Source organism: Gymnoscopelus microlampas, assembly GCF_963454915.1.
Source record: "Gymnoscopelus microlampas genome assembly, chromosome: 1".
In the NCBI taxonomy this organism is placed as follows: domain Eukaryota; kingdom Metazoa; phylum Chordata; class Actinopteri; order Myctophiformes; family Myctophidae; genus Gymnoscopelus; species Gymnoscopelus microlampas.
This window is the reverse complement of record NC_139962.1, coordinates 61,366,843-61,386,833: the sequence shown is the minus strand read 5'-3', so window position 1 is coordinate 61,386,833 and position 19,991 is coordinate 61,366,843. Positions and strand designations below refer to the sequence as shown.

Genomic DNA, 19,991 nt, shown 5'->3' with positions numbered 1-19,991 from the left:
CATATCAATGAGTCAAACGTAAGTCCCACTTTTGTAATGTCTAGAGCAGCTGCTGTATTGTTGCTCTTCTCCTAAAAGGAAACTGTTTAGGAAACTGTAACCGCTGATAAAGGATAGATGTTTAGATGCGGGGCACGTGATGGAGGACTGGTATACCTCTGGCTCTGCATGTAGGCAGGTTATGGGAGATAAACGATAGAACAACGTGATATATTATTATTCAGCACACAGGCATAAACACAGGCATAAGCGGTGAGTGCCGGGGGAACAAATATTGAAAAACACCAGGGAGCGATGGTAATGATGTAAATTATGAATCATGTAGTGTTCTTCTCTACAAGTTGGTAATCAGTCTGTGTCAGAGCTTATCTTGATGTGGTCTCTTGCTTGCAGGCGGTGCACTGCAAAAAAAATAAGTTAAGTTAACCCATTCAATCCGGGAAAGCATCTGTGTCATTTTAGATTTCTTTGGCTATTCAAAAATAGCAGATATACAACAAAAATGCTCAAAGCTCATAGCGCGGCACTCGGTGCCGCGCTATGAGCTTTGAGCATTTTTTGTTGTTTAACCCATGTCTTCTACCCTGAGCCAGTGCAGGCTGGCAAACATGAGTGGGAGAAAGGTGAGTCATGGGCCCCAGTCCGAGAAGTAGCCGAATGAGTTTGTTTTGGGAGGTTTGAAGCTTAGTCTTCAGTGACGCTGAGATGTTGGAGTACCAAGAGGTGGCAGCATAGTCAAAAATGGGCTGAATCAGGGCCCCTGAGAGGGGCCTGAGGGCATTTTTGTTGACAAAAGAGGAAACTCTGCCCATAAATCTGAATCTCTGGTTTACTCTTTTGACCATCTTTGTAGCCATGCTTTCACCTGTCAGGTATTTGTCAAGAATACAGCCCAAATAGGTAATCTCATCTTTGCTAGAGATAATTGTGTCATCGACTTCATTTACATTCATCAAATCATTTACATTCATCTTTCTGAGGGAATGTTTGGTCCCAAAGAGAATGGATATGTTTTTTCCAAGGTGTAGTGACAGTTTGTTATCAGTAGGCTAAGCCAAGTACGGATTTTGGAGAGTTCGGAGCTGAGAGCTTCCTCAACTTGCAACTTGTCCTCACCTGAGATAAGGAGTGCTGAGTCATCAGCGAACAGGAACAGTTTGCAGTTACAGGCAGCATTCATGTCGTTAATGTATAGAAGGAACAGTAACGCTCCTAGAATGCTACCTTGAGGAACCCCGCAGCTCACCCGGAGGGATGAGGACATGGTTCCATTGGATGTCAACCACTTGTTCTCTACCCTCCAAGTAAGATCTCATCCAGTTTAGTGATGAGCTATCAAAACCAATCGCTCGTTAACTGGGGAAACTTTTCCAAATAAGTGAGATGTCAGCTCCTCATTTGTACTGCAGGTGATTGACAGTGACCATATAGTGGTGGAGAGTTTAGCTGGAGAAGATGGGGCATTATACCATGAATTTCAACAACAAGGCGGATGCCCGTTGGGAGCGATGCCCATTTGGAACGATGCCTGTCTTTTTTAGAACAACTGAACCGACCGACTTCACTTTGAGCTTGACCTGTGTGACACACAGCGAGCAATCTGGGAACCCATCGCCAAATGAAAAGGAAAAACAGCGCCCTTTGCTGTTTTTTTACTATCTCACTTGGCTCTGGGAGGAAGTTGACGTAGCACCCGTGCGCAAGGAAACCGGGGTTTTGGTCTGCCTTCAGCCTTTCACTTCCGATGGTGCGACTATGTTTTCATTCCCACTAACAATATTTCTACACGGAACACTAACACCACTTCTCCCAGAGAACATGGATCGTTTTGGTTATAAGCCCACTTGTTTCTATGATGAAAGAGCAAGTTAAAATGTGAATATCTTTCCGTGGTTTTGTCTGCTCCGAGGACGCTATTGTTGAATGAGTTTCGGTTTGTTTCTAGTGGGGACGGATCGGCAGACGCGTAAATCCCGCCCACTACATTTGATTGGGTAAAGCGCGGCCTGCTTCCTGATCTGAAGGCACGCCCACTTGTAGGCCAGTGCGTACACGTTATGACGACGAACCCCCCCCGACAGATTCAAACGCAGAGCAGAATCTGTTCTTGAGAGATTACACAGCGAGTTACAAGTTGATCGGTCAGATACACATTATTAGATGATGGTGAATTATGTGCTGATTGGCAAGTGGAATAAGTTGATGTGGTGATCAAAGTGAAGGCAGGGCATCTTTTAAACACATCATCCTTCATTATGGATGTGTTATGTTTAAACCACAGTCTGCAGGGTGTGTCAATGATGTGTCTCTTATCAGGGACCCCCAGGGGGGAGGTGCAATTGCCCTGACCACCAATTGACCCCTTAACAGACGACGTCACACTGATAAGAACCAGTATGCGTGCAACCAGTATGCGCGCAATGAAACCCATTCTGTCAGGTCTCGCTAGAACGCGCCTCACTAGGCAGCACACAAGAGGGGGTTGGGGTGTGCTGAAATCAGCGCACCCCGAAACAACAGGTTGGGAATTGATTACGTGAAATAATCACCTGTGCTTCCAGTGTCAATGTTGGTAAACAAATAATTGGTCTATAAGGGAGCGTGACAGTCTCATGAAGGTGGACAGCTATGTGTGGAGAAGAGGACATGGGGGTTCGAGAGAGAGAGAGAGAGAGAGAGAGAGAGAGAGAGAGAGAGAGAGAGAGAACTATCTGTCTCTCTGTCTATCCCTCCCTCTCCTCCCTGAGCACACACGCACACTCATGCGCGCACACACACACACACACACACACACACACACACACACACACACACACACACACACACACACACACACACACACACACACAGGGGGGACTGGTGGAGTGTTGCGCTGTAAGGCGGGACTGGCAGATCAGTGTTCTGCCTCCTCTCTCTCTCTCTCTCTCTCTCGCTCTCGCTCTCTCTTTGTCATCGTAGCTTTGCACTGAGCAGTGTGCAGTGTAGCCTAGGCGTCTGTGGAACCACACAGACCATAATACATACTGCATGTTGCACTGAATAAGAAGCTGTTATAGGCTATGCTGCTGCTGTGTCGGATTTTATATTTCATATCACCTATCCAGGAGTTTTTTTTTGACATAACACGTTTTGAGAAGTCTGGAACTCTTTGGGTCTGGAACTCTTTGGGTCTATCGCAGCTCGCTTGGCCCCTGTGTTAAGATGCAGGTTGGACGCAGATCATGGTGTTGGAGACAACTGCAGGCTTCTTTCTTCAGACTCCTGTGTCTTATTCCCACAGGATTCCCCGTCCGGAGTGTGGATATGCAGCGAGCCACGGATAACATCACCATCCGACAGGGAGATACAGCCGTCATCAGGTAGGGTTAAATATAATATATTATAATAATATATAATTATAATATCACCATCTGACAGGGAGATACAGCCGTCATCAGGTAGGACTGTCTGCCTGGGTACCAACTTTACTCCGCTCTCCTCAGCATCCATCCTCCTTCACACGCACACACACACACACACACACACACACACACACACACACACACACACACACACACACACACACACACACACACACACACACACACACACACACACACACACACACACACACACACACACACATTACATTACAGTCATTTAGCAGACGCTTTTATCCAAAGCGACTTACAATAAGTGCATTCAACATAGGTAGGGAACAAAACTACTAATCACCAGAAGTCTTAAGTGCATTCTCATCTAAAACAAACAACTAAGAGTATACCTAGCGCTAAGGTAAAAGTGCAATATATCAGATCAGCTACCTACTTTCATGCACAGATGAGACAACATAGGAAAATCAAATGAGCAAGAGCTAAAACAAATAAGTGTATCGAATGAACAAGATCCAATTGAACAATAAAGCAAGAGTTCGTACAACTAGTTAACAACAAGTAGGCAAGGCGAAGACGAAGGGTAGTGTTTCCTGAAGAGGTGGGTTTTCAGCCTACGGCGGAAGATTTGCAGTGACTCTGCTGTCCTGACATCACACACACACACAAACACACACACACACACACACACACACACACACACACACACACACACACACACACACACACACACACACACTATGGCGCTCGTTCCGTGCCACGTCAAACCTTGACGCGTCACATGAACGCGTGATTTTTTTTATTGCTCTGCACTGTACCGTGTGAACTTGTTATTATTTTCCCATTGACTCACAATGGGTACGCGACGCGATGGGACGTGCATGCGTGCACGCGTACCCTTCCCCCGTGCCCTACGCGGGTTACACGTTAACACTTAGTTTATGCGTTTTTAGCTAACGCACGCATCAACGCATGCATTATTTTTTGGGTCACGCGACTACAGGAGGCAGGCAACGAGGGCTGCACCAAATCACACGTGAATATTGTTGATTCACTGCACCGTGCGTGCGTGTGTGTGCATGACAGATGACTGTCAAATAGACCGTCATGGTGATTATAGCGTGTGTGTGTGTGCAGTGTTATCAAAATAGACCGTCACACGTGATTGTTGTTGTTTCACAGCACCATACGTGCGTGTGACACGTTCTATATAAAGTACACTTTAATACGAATAATAAAGATCATCTCTCATCATAGGCCTACCTCATGAATGAGCTTGTGCGCAGATCCAGGCTCCATTAAATGCTTGCATTTATTCTATGATGCTTTTTGTCCCCATATAGAAGCTAATAACTGTATTCATCTTTAAAACTCGTGTGAAAATTTTATCAGAAGTCCATCATTTGGGGTTTATTGGTCAGTCAAAGAGACAAGGACCACATGGGCAAACCATGAAGTGCTGTGGGCATATAACTGTCATTGCGCACGGCGGCCTCCCCAGCACCTCAGATTGACACAATTATAAACAATTATAGCCTATAATGAAAAGCTACAGGACAAGGGAGCTTTCATCTCCACAACCCCTGAGTGCAAGTGCAGGCCACGTTTGGTTTGTGAAGCCCAGTGTGGAACCTCTCCCTCTGCAATATACTGTAGCGGAGGGAGAGGTTCCGATTGGAGATTGTGATTGAACAACTTGGCCCGCAGTATTTATTACTTCAATGGATTAAGTTACAGCCGTCTGTCAGCCTGCATATGGATGGATCATGGATGCTCTATTGATAATCCAAATGCGGGAAAACTTGCGACCAGCGGTGTCCACGATCTCCACATTATCCCCCCTCATAAACTTGGGTGAAAAATATGGCATAACTGACCGGTGATTACTGATTAGCCTACCAAGTCCGATCCAATTCAAACATGTCTGCGACTGCAACTTAATTTGGTTCATAAAAACACAGTCTAGGGGAATTATGAAAATGTACTTAAAGTGGCCTACCAAAAGTAGGCTAGAAGTAGGCTACCCATTTCACAAGTTTTCAAATAAAATATAAAAATCAGCAGATCAACAAGCGGAGGGTCACTGGACATGAACGCGGCTCCTGCCCGCAACAAAAAAAAGACGAGAGAGAGAGAGAGGGGAAGAGAGAGAGGGGGGGGGGGGGAGAGAGAAAGATAGAGAGGGAGAGAGGGGGGGAGAGAGAGAGAAAGAGAGGGGGAGGGAGGGAGAGAAAGAGAGGGAGAGAGAGAGAGAGAGAGAGAGAGAGAGAGAGAGAGAGAGAGAGAGAGAGAGAGAGAGAGAGAGAGAGAGAGAGAGAGAGAGAGAGAGAGAGAGAGAGAGAGAGAGAGAGAGAGAGAGAGAGAGAGAGAGAGAGAGAGAGAGAGAGAGAGAGAGAGTGAGTCACGGCCCTCTCAATCAATCAATCTCGAAAGCAGTCCAGGTCCAAGTTCATGTTCAGTTCAATACCATTTCTGTTGCAAATTCCAAGCCATATTGAAGTATAGGATAATCCACAATGAAATGATCGTCCCGTGGTGATTGATCACAGAGTGTTCTTTAGTCATTTGAGTTTAACTAATATTGTGGCTTTTCCAACAATCTAAAACTAAAGCCACAGTTGATCAGGTGGCAGGCTGGCAGGGGATGTATGTATAGTCTCGTGTCTCGCTTTGTTTAGGCTATACAATTAATCGCAGAAATCCAAGAAGTTGCATCAATCACTCCACAATGCGTCGAATCGCCATGCATTGTGAGCTTGTAGATCGGCTATTTTCAAATGGCCGAAATGTATATAGGGCTGAAGTTAGCCCTGAAACATGACTGTCATACCATGACAGTCATGGTGCCGTGTCCCCCAAGTTTATAGCGGTGTTTGATTTTTTTACATTGCCAACTCTCACATGTACACAAACGTTCAGATTTCAAATATAAAGTGCTTATCCCCGAGCCACGGATGTTACAGGGCGATCCGGACCGCGATAAGTACCCGTATCTCCCGTATTGTTAAATAAAAAGCATTTTAATCCCATCGCCAGCCTTTTTTTTTTTTTTTTGTAATGTATCGGAGAAAATTTGGAGAAAATGGCCGACGATTGGATTAAAATGCTTTTTATTGAACAATACGGGAGATACGGCTACTTATCGCGGTCCGGATCTTCTTGTAACATCCATGGCTCGGGGTTGAGCACTTTATGTTTCAAATCTGAACGTTTATGTACATGTGAGAGTTGGCAATGTAACAAAAATTGAACACCGCTATAAACCAGGGGACATGGCACCATGACGCTTGTATACAAGCGTCATGTGAACTAGGGCTGAAGTGTGTTTTGTGATAATAACCAAGATATAAAAAGTAGGCTACTAACTATTTCAAATAATTATAGTGGAGTAGCCTAGGCTAAAAAGTACAATATTTGCCTCTAAGATGTGGTGGAGTAGGAGTAAAAGTATTGAAAATTGGAAATACTCCAGTAAAGTAAAATTACCTCAAGATTGTACTTAAGTAGGCCTACAGTACTTGAGTAAATGTACTTAGTTAGTTACTTTACACCACTGCGAGAGAGAGGGGCTCAAGTCGCAAAGCGAGTTAATTCAGCCAAAATCTGTCACTTGCGTTTCAAATTGTATTCTTTGATCGGCTGGTGATATAACTTAACTGTCACAACTTGGTATTTATAAACATACTTGTGTGGAATGGATTACGGAGAAATTTGAATGAAGTCTTGATCGGGGAGGCTCTACGCACTTATGGATATCTTTATGTCAGTCCGTGCAACGTATGGTTCGCGGCCTCGGCCGGAGCGGCTTGGAGCGGCAGCCGGTCCTTGAGTAGCCTAAATGTAGGCTACTTAGTTACTTTACAGGAGGAGTAGCCTACTTCCAATTTTCAATACTTCTACTTCTACTCCACTACTTCTCAGAGGCAAATATTATACTTTTACTGCACTATAATTATTTATTATATATATAATTATTGTTTACAAAACTCACATTAACCACTTCACACCCCATATAATATACAAGATTTGTATTTGTGAAATGGGACATTCTGCAGCCTACTTTCTACTTTTGGTACTTTAAGTACATTTTGATGATACCAATATTTTTGGTTATTTTACTATAGGCTACATTTTTTATTCTGGACTTTTACTTCTACATTGCAGTAGGCCTATTGATATACCTTTACTTATGTAAAATATGTGAATACTATTTCCACTGACTGTACATGTCCAACCAGAGGTTAGTGCCAGGAATCAACCACCATATAATATTTGTGCTGTTAAAATGTTTGCAAAAATATTTTTTCACAATTTGTCAAATGTTTTTGAAAATAGCAGATCTACAAGCTCACAATGCGTTGCATTGTGAAGCTTGTAGATTAGATATGTTCAAATAGCTGATGTAGGCTATATGGGTTAAAGTGGTTAAACTGCTGGGGATCCCCATAACACTCCCAAGGACCCCCTGGTAGTGATGCGCGGGGCGGGGCGGGACTCTCTCTCTCTCTCTCTCTCTCTCTCAGGCCCTGCCCCCCACCTCTCTCTCTCTCTCTCTCTCTCTCTCTCTCTCTCTCTCTCTCTCTCTCTCTCTCTCTCTCTCTCTCTCTCTCTCTCTCTCTCTCTCTCTCTCTCTCTCTCTCTCTCTCACTCTCTCTCTCTCTCTCCCACCATACGCACTTATGGATCTCTTTGTGTCAGTCCATGCGACGCGTGGTTCGCGGCCCCAGCCGGAGCGGCTTGGAGCGGCAGGCGGTCCTTCAGCTAAATGTAGCCTAGTTACTGCACACCACTGTCGATTGGTCTATATCCAGCCCAAGTCGGTATCATACATCAGTGGTTTTCATGTCAAGGACCCCCAAATTGACACTTATCAGCCCGCGGATCCCCATTTGAAAAGATATGCCAGGGACCCCCATAGGAGAAGATTTTTAGGGCTCTCTAGCAGTGATTTCCAACCATTTTAATTTCAAGGACCCCCAGTTTGACATGCATTAGGCTGCGGACCCCCATTTTATGGCATTTATATCTCTGGGATCCCAATTCATATTGTAAAATCAATGTTAATTTAACTCTGAGAGTGTACAAATGGAACCAAATGAACTCTCAGAGTTACAGACCCATAAGGGTCCATTTGGTTCCTATCCATCATTTAGCTGGGGACCCCCTGGAACCCCCTCAAGTACCCCTGGGGGTCCCCGGACCCCACTTTGAGAACAAATGCCATCAGCGTTAATGCAAGCGAGAGAAACGTGAATAAAACACAATATGCAAGTATATTTGGGAAGCGGCTTAGTTTGGGTTGAGTTGCTGGCTCGTCATAGCGAGGTCTGTAGGCGCAACTGCGCCGCTGGAATCCGGGGAGCAGGGGCGCACTTATGGTGCTGCTGGCCGCGGAGATGGTTGCTGGTGGTGGCGGGTCTGGCGTTGTGGTGGGCGCTGCTGGTTGTGGCCCACCCTAACCGCACGCGGATGCCACATAGTCGGAGAAAAGGTCTGTCGGATTAACGCATGCCTCCCGGCCCCACTGGCCCCCCACCAGCAGCCGCTGGTGCCTGGCAAGAGAACCGGTTCGACGGGGAAACCGTTTTTTAATGGCCACCCATTAACAATTCGGCCGAGTGCAAATAAGCCCAATTTGAAAACAAAGGCGAATTTCTGTGGTTGGCAACAACAGAATAGGGTGAGGGGTGCTAATGTTGTTATGTTGATTTTTTTGTTTTTCTTTCCCCTGGGGGAGCAGAGTTTTATTGCTGCTCAAAGTGGGGTCTGGGGACACCCCTGGGGCCCAGGGGTGTCCCCAGACCCCACTTTGAGCACCAATGCGCTCATCTTCAACAGGAGTTGGATGGGATGAATACATAATGAATACATAAACGCATTTTGATTGGTCAAAGGTCTAGCAGTCGCCAGCGAATTTCCGCAAAATACGACTGCTGTCTGAATAAATAAAAGACGCATTTTCGAATTAATGAGGCCATAACATAACATAAATAATGGGAACAAACGATACCGAACAAACTTCAGTAATATTTCTCTGGCGGAGCTGCAGCTGATATAGATATAGATAAAGATATAGCTTACAATGGCGAAACAATATCATTTATTATTATTAGGCTATTTAGTTAATTTAATGCGGGGTATTTAGAAACAAATATTAATATCTAAATTGTATCAATGCCACTAACCTGGATACATGCATGTGATAATAATGTTATATTTTTTAGGCTACACAACGCGATGCAGCACATATATCAGGCGTTCACATGATGCGGTGCAGCACACCACATATAATCACGCCTGCTTTCTGCGCTGAATGCACGCACACACGCACGCACGCACGCATAAAAAAAAACAAGTCAAACTAGAAAAAGTGCTCCTCGGAGCACAGGTCTCCGCCAGGTCAGGTAGGTTATTGTGGCCTCCTGGTGGCGCTATAATAGGCCAATGTGAAAAGGGTGGCATTTCTTCTTAGGCCTTTCAATGGGATGACACTGCATTCATGATTTGAGGCATTTTGTTCCAAAAATGTGTTTTGCTAAATTAGACCTGCTGGTGGCGCTATAAAGGCCAATGTGAATGTGAAAAGGGGGGCATTTCTTCCTCGGCCTAGTGGGAATCTGCATGCAAACTTTCACGGAAATTGCACACTGCATTCATGTTTTGAGGCATTTTGTTTAAAACTGACCAATCCTGCAAACTTTGGAAGCCACTGTAAGCCAAATAGGATGGAATATGAAATATCGGACAGATCCATCAGAATCACATGACTATGGAGATGCAGTGTACCAATTTGCGTGTTTTTTGGACATAATCTGAAGGAATAATCTCCAAAAATGTATTTTACATAAATCGGCCTCCTGGTGGCGCTGTAAAAAGCAGATGTGAAAAATGCAGTCCAATGTTTTCCTTGGCCTCTAGGGAGTGTGCGTGCAAAGTTTCACGCAGATCGGTGCAGTTATAGTTAAAAATGCAAATCGGCCAGTTATAGCGCCACCATGAGGCTGATTTGAAAATGTTCAAGTGGCATTTCTTCCTCGGCCTAGTGGGAATGTGCGTGTGCAATTTTATGGAAATGGCAAGCTGCGTTCATGATTGGAGGCAGTTTGTTCAAAACGGACCAATCCTGCAAACTTTGGAAGCCAACCTTAGCCAATGAGGATGCAATATGGGAAATCGGACAGATCCGGGTTGATCACATGACTATAGAGATACTGTGTACCGATTTGCATGACGTTTGGTTAAAAGCTGTAGGTGTAATGAGAAAAAATGGGTTTTGCACAAATCGGCCTCCTGGTGGCGCTATAACAGGCCCATGTGAAAAATGTGGGGCAGAGGTTCTGAATTGGCATCCAGGGAGTGGGTGTGCACAGTTTCGCAGCGACCGGGCCAACGGTGCCGGAGATTAGCTGTTAACACACAGACAGGACACACACACACACACACACACACACGGACGGACGGACGGACGGAGGGTAAAACATACTCTCTCGCCATGCCTTTCGGCCTGGCGGAGACAATTACACGACACGTTCACACGCTGATGCAACACGGCACGCTTGCTTTCGTGTAGTGTATGCGCAGAACGCACGCACACACGCACGCACGCACACATTAAACAAAATCACACGTTCATGTGACGCGTCAAGGTTTGACGTGGCACGGAACGAGCGCCATACACACACACACACACACACACACAGACACACACACACACACACACACACACACACACACACACACACACACACACACACACACACACACACACACACACACACACACACACACACACACACACACACACACACACACACACACACTATAGTCTAGCCTGCTGCCTCCAGAATAAATACAAAGCACAGAAACAGACTCAACACATTTGTTTTGTGCATGATGTCTGGAGGTAGCTGTCATTAGCAAGAACATAAATGCATTGTTTTGTTTTTTTTGCAAATGATGCATTTGCAAATGATCACTTGTCCTATTGTATTACAGAGCTTCAAGACCTTTCTATGCACAGTGGATTGTTAACTGTATGGATTTGGTTTGTCTCTGGATGCAGTGCCAGAAATAAAGTGGATGAATGAAAGGATATGGTTGGTTGGTGAATAAATAGGCTACTTCAAAGTGTATCCACTAAACAAAATGCATTGATTTTTCTTAATCTTATTGTGCAGACAAGGCAAGCTGTCAACTGCAGATTGTCAGTGGACACGTGTCTCCAGGCATGTGTTTGTGATGGTTCTAAAACGCAGAGAGGATTTAGATGTGGATTTATGTAAACAAGGCTCTTTTACCTCTCCCACACCCTGTTTCTCCCTCATGTCTCAAAATAGGATTCAAGTATTATAATTATCTCACGCAAGCACTGCAGATAATAAATATGGCAACTTTTTGAAATATAGGCAGTGGTGGAAAAAGTACTCAAATGTTGTACCTAGGTAAAAGTATTAATACTGCATTACAAGTAAAAGTCCGGAATAAAACATTTACTTGAGTGAAAGTACAAAAGTATTGGTATCAAAATGTACTTAAAGCACCAAAAGTACTGACATTTTCTGCAAGTTCACAACGTGTCGCGATGCGACGCGTTGTGAGCTTGTAGATCGTCTATTTTCAAAAAGGGCTAAAGTTGTTAATGTAAGTTTTATCTGAAAAGTAACTAGTAACTTAAGTTTTCAAATTATTGCAGTGGAGTAAAAGTACAATATTTACCTCTGAGATGTAGTGGAGTAGAAGTAAAAATATAGACAATTGGAAATACTCCAGTATTTAAGTAAAAGTACAGAAAAGTTTTAATTAATTACAGTACTTGAGTAAATGTACTTAAGATACTTTACACCACTGAATATAGGAAACACTTTTTGTCACTGAAATCAGTGATGGAAAGAGGGGCGGGGAGAGAGGTGGTTTCCCCTAATGCTCACAGATCATTTTAAAATAAATGCTAGGAATTCAAATAAAGTGAAGGAGAAAAAAAGAAAAACCCTAAACTACTACTCGTATATCATAATTCGGCATCCTTATAAACAAGCTATGTTTCACACTGTAAATGTTGGAAATCAGTGTTTGAACAGCTACTGTATACAATATTAAAGTACAGTCGAAACACCATGTACCCACTAACATTAGTCATCATAGAAAACACATTCCCATAGAATACACAACAACAACAACACAATTATAACACAACAAGAGAAAAATAACAAATGCAGGCATGCCCTAAGGCATGCTGGGATATCTCTCCTCAATAACAGCATTTGCAGTAGAACACAGTACCTGAACTATAACCTGTCAAACACACGCACACATGCACGCACGCACGCACACACACACACACACACACACACACACACACACACACACACACACACACACACACACACACACACACACACACACACACACACACACACACACACACGATCGAGAGGATATAGAGCAATACATTCTTGCTAGATTCTTAATGGATTCTTTGTGGTGAACAGGTGCCTTCCATTCAATTACAGAGATCCAATTGGTCATTAGAGACTCACTGAGCAGCTAGTGATGATCACAGCTATTTGGTTCACTTTATCAGTGCAATTGGCTGTGTGTGTGTGTGTGTGTGTGTGTGTGTGTGTGTGTGTGTGTGTGTGTGTGTGTGTGTGTGTGTGTGTGTGTGTGTGTGTGTGTGTGTGTGTGTGTGTGTGTGTGTGTGTGTGTACTTGCGTGCGCGTGCGTGCACGTGTACGTCTGTTTCCAGCAGTTGAGTCATCTCCTGAAATACCATACAGACACATTCCTCAGTAACAATACGGTGTGGTTATTGTACTGATGCAGATTATTCTGCATAGTGCAGTCACTGTTAACCTGGCATGGCCAGACTAATATCACATCTGCACATCACAAGGGCAATTTGTTTTGCAATGGGCTCTATGCACAGCAGCCATTTTGGAGAAAAATCTTCTTACTTCCTTCACAGGTGTTACCAATGATACTAATGAAGGCTCTGTTCCATTCTGGTCAAACAGAGTCAGGGTGCTGATGTTGTGCATGTTGGCTCACTAGAAATACTAGTGGGTCTCAAAGTGTGGTCCAGGGACCCTCATGGTTCCTTGAGAGGGTGTAACTCTGAGAGTTATGGGGGTCCTTGAAATTAAAAAGTTTGAGAACCACTGTGCTATACTAAATGGAACAGAGCCTTCATTTCTGTCCAATATGGCTGCTGTGCATAGAGCCAATGGCAGATTTGTCTGAAACCAGGCTAGGATACTGTAATGATGCATTATTAGCCTATATACTGTTATATTTTTGTTCATTGCTGATGGAGTTTGTGTGATGTTGTTTCTTCTTTTTGATGCCTAACTATTGTGTTGCTGCTCTTAGCCAATATAGCGCTTATTTGACTCTTTCTCTGTCATGTCTATTCCACCTGATAGTGACAATATCCTCTAATAATAATCGTCCACACAGTGATGATCACTTAGTGAGTATATCATAACCATTTGTTTGTTAAAAATGACCTCAGAACTTTACCTCCGTCTTACTTATTGTCTGCGTTGCCTCAATAAACACTCCCTCAATAAACACTCCCATTTTCTCGCTCACAAATTAGGGTTGGAAAGAGATGCAGGGCCACAATGTGAGGACTTTAAGCAGCCTGGCTGGGAGGCACAGTAATGTTGTCTAGTAATGTGTTGAAGACAGAGAGTCTAGATCTGATTCCATAAACTTCTGTTTGTGAAAGGCTGAGCAGATATGAACATGAACATTTTGGAGTTGGCTGGTTTCTGGCCGACAGCAGAGATATATCAGAATGCTTTCATAGATGAGAGTGAATCTGTAAAAAAACACATAAAGGTTAAGCACATCAAGCCTAAAATATATCATAACACAACGTCAGAACCAGTCCAATGTACAAGTGGTCCACTGTCTGCATGGCTGCATGCTGAGGAGGAGAAGGACCATTAGCAGTTCTGGCTGTGCTTGAGGTGACTTTTGCCCCCAGGAAAACCAGAAAAGAACATCAATCATAACACATTAAGCCTCGGCTCATCGCCCAATGGTTTCAAATACAAAAGATTTAGGTCGCTGAAAAATGCCCCACATTTCTGAGGTTCCTCAGAAAATGTGACTTTGATTCATTTGACAGAAAGGACAAAGTCAAATTAGCCTTGTGCCCACTGAGTCACACCATATGAACCCACAAAAGAAGGGAAAAGTGTATTTGCCACCATAGTTTGCCACACTAGTTTACTTTTTAATAGCTTTTTTGTCTGTGTTCTTGTTGCACGGTGGCCTTAAGCTGAAGTGTTTGCCATGTGGGGATTTAAGTGATGGAAATTGACAATTGCTTATTAAACCAGTAATGACACAGTCTGTGTGATTGCTCTCCTCTGGGTCAATTATCTGAGCTTTGACAATAATCCTCTGTCTGTCTCATTATTTTCCGTGACGACCATTTTTCTCGCTCTGTGATTTGCCCTGCAGGATCCATGTCACTAAAACCCCCAGATCTCTGCTTTTAATTTGAGTTTGAGAGAACAGGCGTGTGTGTAAACACTGCTAGAGGCTCAGACATTACACAGGTGGTGGAATTAGACAAATCTAAACTGCCTAAGGATCACCAATGCACTTATTTTAATGTGTCTTCATTATTAAAGAGGTGGTGCCATGGTTTTGCACTTTTTCTGTTTTTCATGTGTCTATGAGGTTGATAGAACTTCATTAAGCTCCCTGGTGGTGTTTTTATGGTGTTTTATGTCTTCTCTGACTATTTTGAGTTTCTACCTGGAGGCTGAAACCTTGAGGGTGAAACGTGCCAATAGAGAAACAGCGCTTTAGTGACATAGTAAAAACATACCCTCCCCCTCATTATCATAACACAACAGGTGTGGGCATGAGGAGGAGGAGGGACTAGGACAGGTGGGTGGTGCTAAGGTGGTGGAGGAGGTGCTAAGGTGAGAACCAGGTATACTTAATGAACTGGAGGCGTGTCCACATAAAAACATAATTTTAACAATTTCTGTACACTTTTTTGAAAAAAATCTTCTTCCTAGTATAACCATAATACCTGATGATTATGTTTTAGGGGGGGGGGATCACTGAAAATCACGGCACCCCGTCTTTAACCATTGAGCCCTGATGATTGTCGTTCAGAAAGTATACTGCAATAATATAGCAGCAGCTCCACTGTGCTCTCTAAATGACTTCCCTGTGATCTCTTTACACTAAGACAGTCAGTGACAGTGGTATGTAATGTGGTTAATTCTGCACGAGACAGATGTAGCTACACTTTATGTTTTCTAATCAATTTCAATTCATTTCATTGGTGATGTAACAGCTGCGGTGCTCGGGTCATTATTAAGTGTGCCTGCCATGTTAATGGCAGAGGCACACTTATTGAGATCCGCCGGATTTATTAAGTGTGCCTGCCATGTTAATGGCAGAGGCACACTTATTGAGATCCGCCGGATTTATTAAGTGTGCCTGCCATGTTAATGGCAAGGCAACACTTGTTGAAATCCGCCGGATTTATTAATCCATATTTTTATTCCCGCAAAAGTTTGCCGGAGCGTACAGGCCGCACGGTTTACACTACTGCCGCAATATATATATCAAAACGTGCGGCTTGGTCGGGAATCGTGTGCTCGGAAACGATTTTCCGTATTGCGTTACCATGTCGACGTTATTAGCAAAAAACAGCTAAACTCCGCCCCTTTTGGCCGCACGTACCGCGCAAAACGCTTCTCCTCCCACACGGGTTACTCGTTAGTCGCAATGTATATATCAAAACGTGCGGGTCGACCGCCCCACTTACCGCATTACTTTTTTCACCGTTTCGCGTTACCACGCCCACGTTATTAGCAAAAACATGTAGCCGCGCCCCCTTTCAGTCCCAAATTCAGACTCATTCTCACTTGCTTTACTCTTCATCATCATCCCCCATTCACACCAATGTTAACCATCATCATCCTCACTCCCCCATTCACTCCCATGTTAACGGTTACGGGGAGGGGGGGAAACCACCCAGAGACTCTAGGGCTCCTGCTATAATCCATGTGATAGCTGTAACCACCAATGAGCTTCGTGTGTTGAAGCTCCGCCCCCTCTGTCTTCCCATTGGCTGGGCTTTAAATGGCCATAACTTCTGTTTGCAGCATGGTACCGCCCCCAAACTTTGTCATGGACTTTTTTTTTACTTAATTTCTTTTTTCCAAACTTTTTTTTTTTATTTTACTTTTTTTTAACACCAAAACACTTTTTGAAGGGTATGCAACTCGATGGTCCAACCCGGACTTGGACCTCTTCACTTCCGGTTTCAAAAGTGCCCAAAATGATCTGAAACTTCGCCTACCCCCCCTAAATTGGGGTCTGCGAACACAACCGTCACAACAGGAAGTGGATTTATAACTTCCAGTTTTGAAAAGTGCCCGAAATGCTCCGAAACTTTGCCTACCCTCCCTAAATAGGGATCTGCGAACTAAAGCGTCACATCCGGAAGTGGATTTATTCACTTCTGGTTTCTGAAAATTGCCCAAAATGCTCCCAAACTTCGCTTACCCCCACTAAATGGGGGACTGCAAACAATAGTATAATTGGCACTTTTTGCGTCAGACCTTCAGAAGTGGGCGAAACAAGCACTCAAAACCATTTATTCACTTCCGGTTTCTGAAAATTTCCCGAAATGCTCCCAAACTTCGCTTACCCCCACTAAATGGGGGACTGCAAACAATAGTACAATGGGCATTTTCTGCGTCAGACCTTCAGAAGTGGGTGAAACAAGCACTCAAAACCATTTGAGTAATTGTTTATATATTTTTAAAAATTATTACATTTTTTTCAAATGTTGTTTTAGATGCTCATTTTTACCTTCAATTTTTCTGTTTTTTAATTTTCCTTTTTTGACTTTCGGTTTATTTTTTATACATTTTTTAAATATTATTTTGCAGTTTTTTTTCTTTACTTTTTTGGCCGCCCGAGGGGATCAAAATGCTACTCCTCCCACACGGTTGACACGGCCCCGCCAATGTATACATCAAAACGTGCGGGACGACCGGCCCACTTACCGCATTACTTTTTTCGCCGTTTCGCGGTACCACGGCGGCAAAACCCACAGCCAACGCAGGCACACTTAAATTTTCGTAGGAAATTTGTTTCTAGTTAAGTGTGCCTGCCATGTTAATGGCAAGGGCACACTTGTTGAGATCCGCCAGATTTATTAAGTGTGCCTACCATGTTAATGGTAGTGGCACACTTATTGAGATCCGCCATACTTATTAATACATAATTCATCACGCCGCAAAAGTTCGTCCGTCCGTACAGGCCGCACGGTTTACACTACCGCCGCAATATATATATCAAAACGTGCGGCTTGGTCGGGAATCGTGTGCTCGGAAACGATTTTCCGTCACGCGTTACCATGGCGACGTTATTAGCAAAAAACAGTGAAACTCCGCCCCTTTTGGCCGCACGTACCGCGCAAAACGCTTCTCCTCCCACACGGTTTACTCGTTAGTCGCAATGTATATATCAAAACGTGCGGGACGACCGTCCCACTTACCGCATTACTTTTTTCGCCGTTTCGCGTTACCATGCCCACGTTATTAGCAAAAACATGTAGCCGCGCCCACTTTCAGTCCCAAATTCAGACTCATTCTGACTTGACTTACTCTTCATCATCATCCCCCATTCACTCCCATGTTAACCATCATCATCCTCACTCCCCCATTCACTCCCATGTTAACGGTTACGGGGAGGGGGGGAAACCACCCAGAGACTCTAGGGCTCCTGCTATAATCCATGTGGCAGCTGTAACCACCAATGAGCTTCGTGTGTTGAAGCTCCGCCCCCTCTGCCTTCCTATTGGCCGAGCTTTAAATGGCCGTAACTTCTGTTTGCAGCATGGTACCGCCCCCAAACTTTGTCAAGGACTTTATTTTTTTACGAACTTTTTTTTTTTTCCGAAATTTTTTTTTTTCCGACATTTTTTTTTTTTTCTTAATTTTTTTTTCCGAACTTTTTTTTTTTTCGATTTTTTTTTTTTTACACCAAAACACTTTTTGAAGGGTATGCAACTCGTTGGTCCAACCCGGACTTGGACCTCTTCACTTCGGGTTTGAAAAGTGCCCAAAATGATCTGAAACTTCGCCTACCCCCCCTAAATTGGGGTCTGCCAACACATCCGTCACAACAGGAAGTGGATATTTCACTTCCGGTTTTGAAAAGTGCCCGAAATGCTCCGAAACTTCGCCTACCCCCCCTAAATGGGGGACTGCGAACAATTGTATAATTGGCACTTTTTGCGTCAGACCTTCAGAAGTGGGCGAAACAAGCACTCAAACCATTTATTCACTTCCGGTTTCTGAAAATTTCCCGAAATGCTCCGAAACTTTGCCTACCCCCCCTAAATGGGGGACTGCAAACAATAGTATAATAGGCACTTTCTGCGTCAGACCTTCAGAAGTGGGTGAAACAAGCACTCAAACCCATTTAAGTAATTGTTTATATATTTTAAAAAAATATTACATTTTTTTCAAATGTTGTTTTAGATTCTCATTTTTACCTTCAATTTTTCTGTTTTTTAATTTTCCTTTTTTGACTTTCGGTTTATTTTTTCATAATTTTTGAAACATTATTTTGCTGTTTTTTTCTTTACTTTTTTGGCCGCCCGAAGGGATCAAAATGCTACTCCTCCCACACGGTTCACACGGCCCCCTCAATGTATACATCAAAACGTGCGGGACGACCGGCCCACCTACCGCATTACTTTTTTCACCGTTTCGCATTACCACGGCGACAAAACCCCCAGCCAACGTAGGCACACTTAAATTTTCGTAGGAAATTTCTTTCTAGTGTAACGTTGAAATCAGCCCAATACGAAACTTCGTCCGTCCGTAACTGCCGCACCGTTTACACTAACCCGGCAAACTATACATCAAAACGTGCGGATTGGCCGGGAATAGTGTGCTCGGAAGTTTTTCGTCGCTGCACGTTACCATTGCGACGTTATTAGCACAAAACTGCTAAACTCCGCCCCTTTTGGCCGCACGCACCGCGCAAAATGCTTCTCCTCCCACACGGTTTACTCGTTAGTGGCAATGTATACATCAAAACGTGCGGGACGACCGCCCCACTTACCGCATTACTTTTCTCGCCATTTCGTGTTACCATGGCGACGTAATTGGCAACAAACTATGAAAACACTCCTTTTTTTGGCCGCGCGCGGCGCCCCAAATGCTACTCCTCCCACACGGTTCACTCGTTAGTGGCAATGTATACATCAAAACGTGCGGGACAACCGGCCCACCTACCGCATTACTTTGTTCACCGTTTCGCATTACCACGGCGACAAAACCCCCAGCCAACGCAGGCACACTTAAATTTTCGTAGGAAATTTCTTTCTAGTGTAACGTTGAAATCCGCCCAATACGAAACTTCGTCCGTCCGTAACTGCCGCACCGTTTACACTAACCCGGCAAACTATACATCAAAACGTGCGGATTGGCCGGGAATAGTGTGCTCGGAAGTTTTTCGTCGCTGCACGTTACCATTGCGACGTTATTAGCACAAAACTGCTAAACTCCGCCCCTTTTGGCCGCACGCACCGCGCAAAATGCTTCTTCTCCCACACGGTTT

General features: G+C 44.0%; 1 protein-coding gene across 1 annotated transcript in view; it reads left to right on the top strand.

Annotated features, from left to right (window-relative positions):
* Positions 1–19,991, top strand: part of LOC311052003 (limbic system-associated membrane protein-like) — a gene marked incomplete at its 5' end in the record, with an annotated part of 276,875 nt that overhangs the window by 148,462 nt on the left and 108,422 nt on the right. The window contains one exon of the mRNA XM_084066752.1: positions 3,281–3,359. Within this exon, the coding sequence (XP_083922878.1) occupies positions 3,281–3,359 (79 nt within the window). The remainder of the gene's footprint in view (positions 1–3,280; positions 3,360–19,991) is intronic.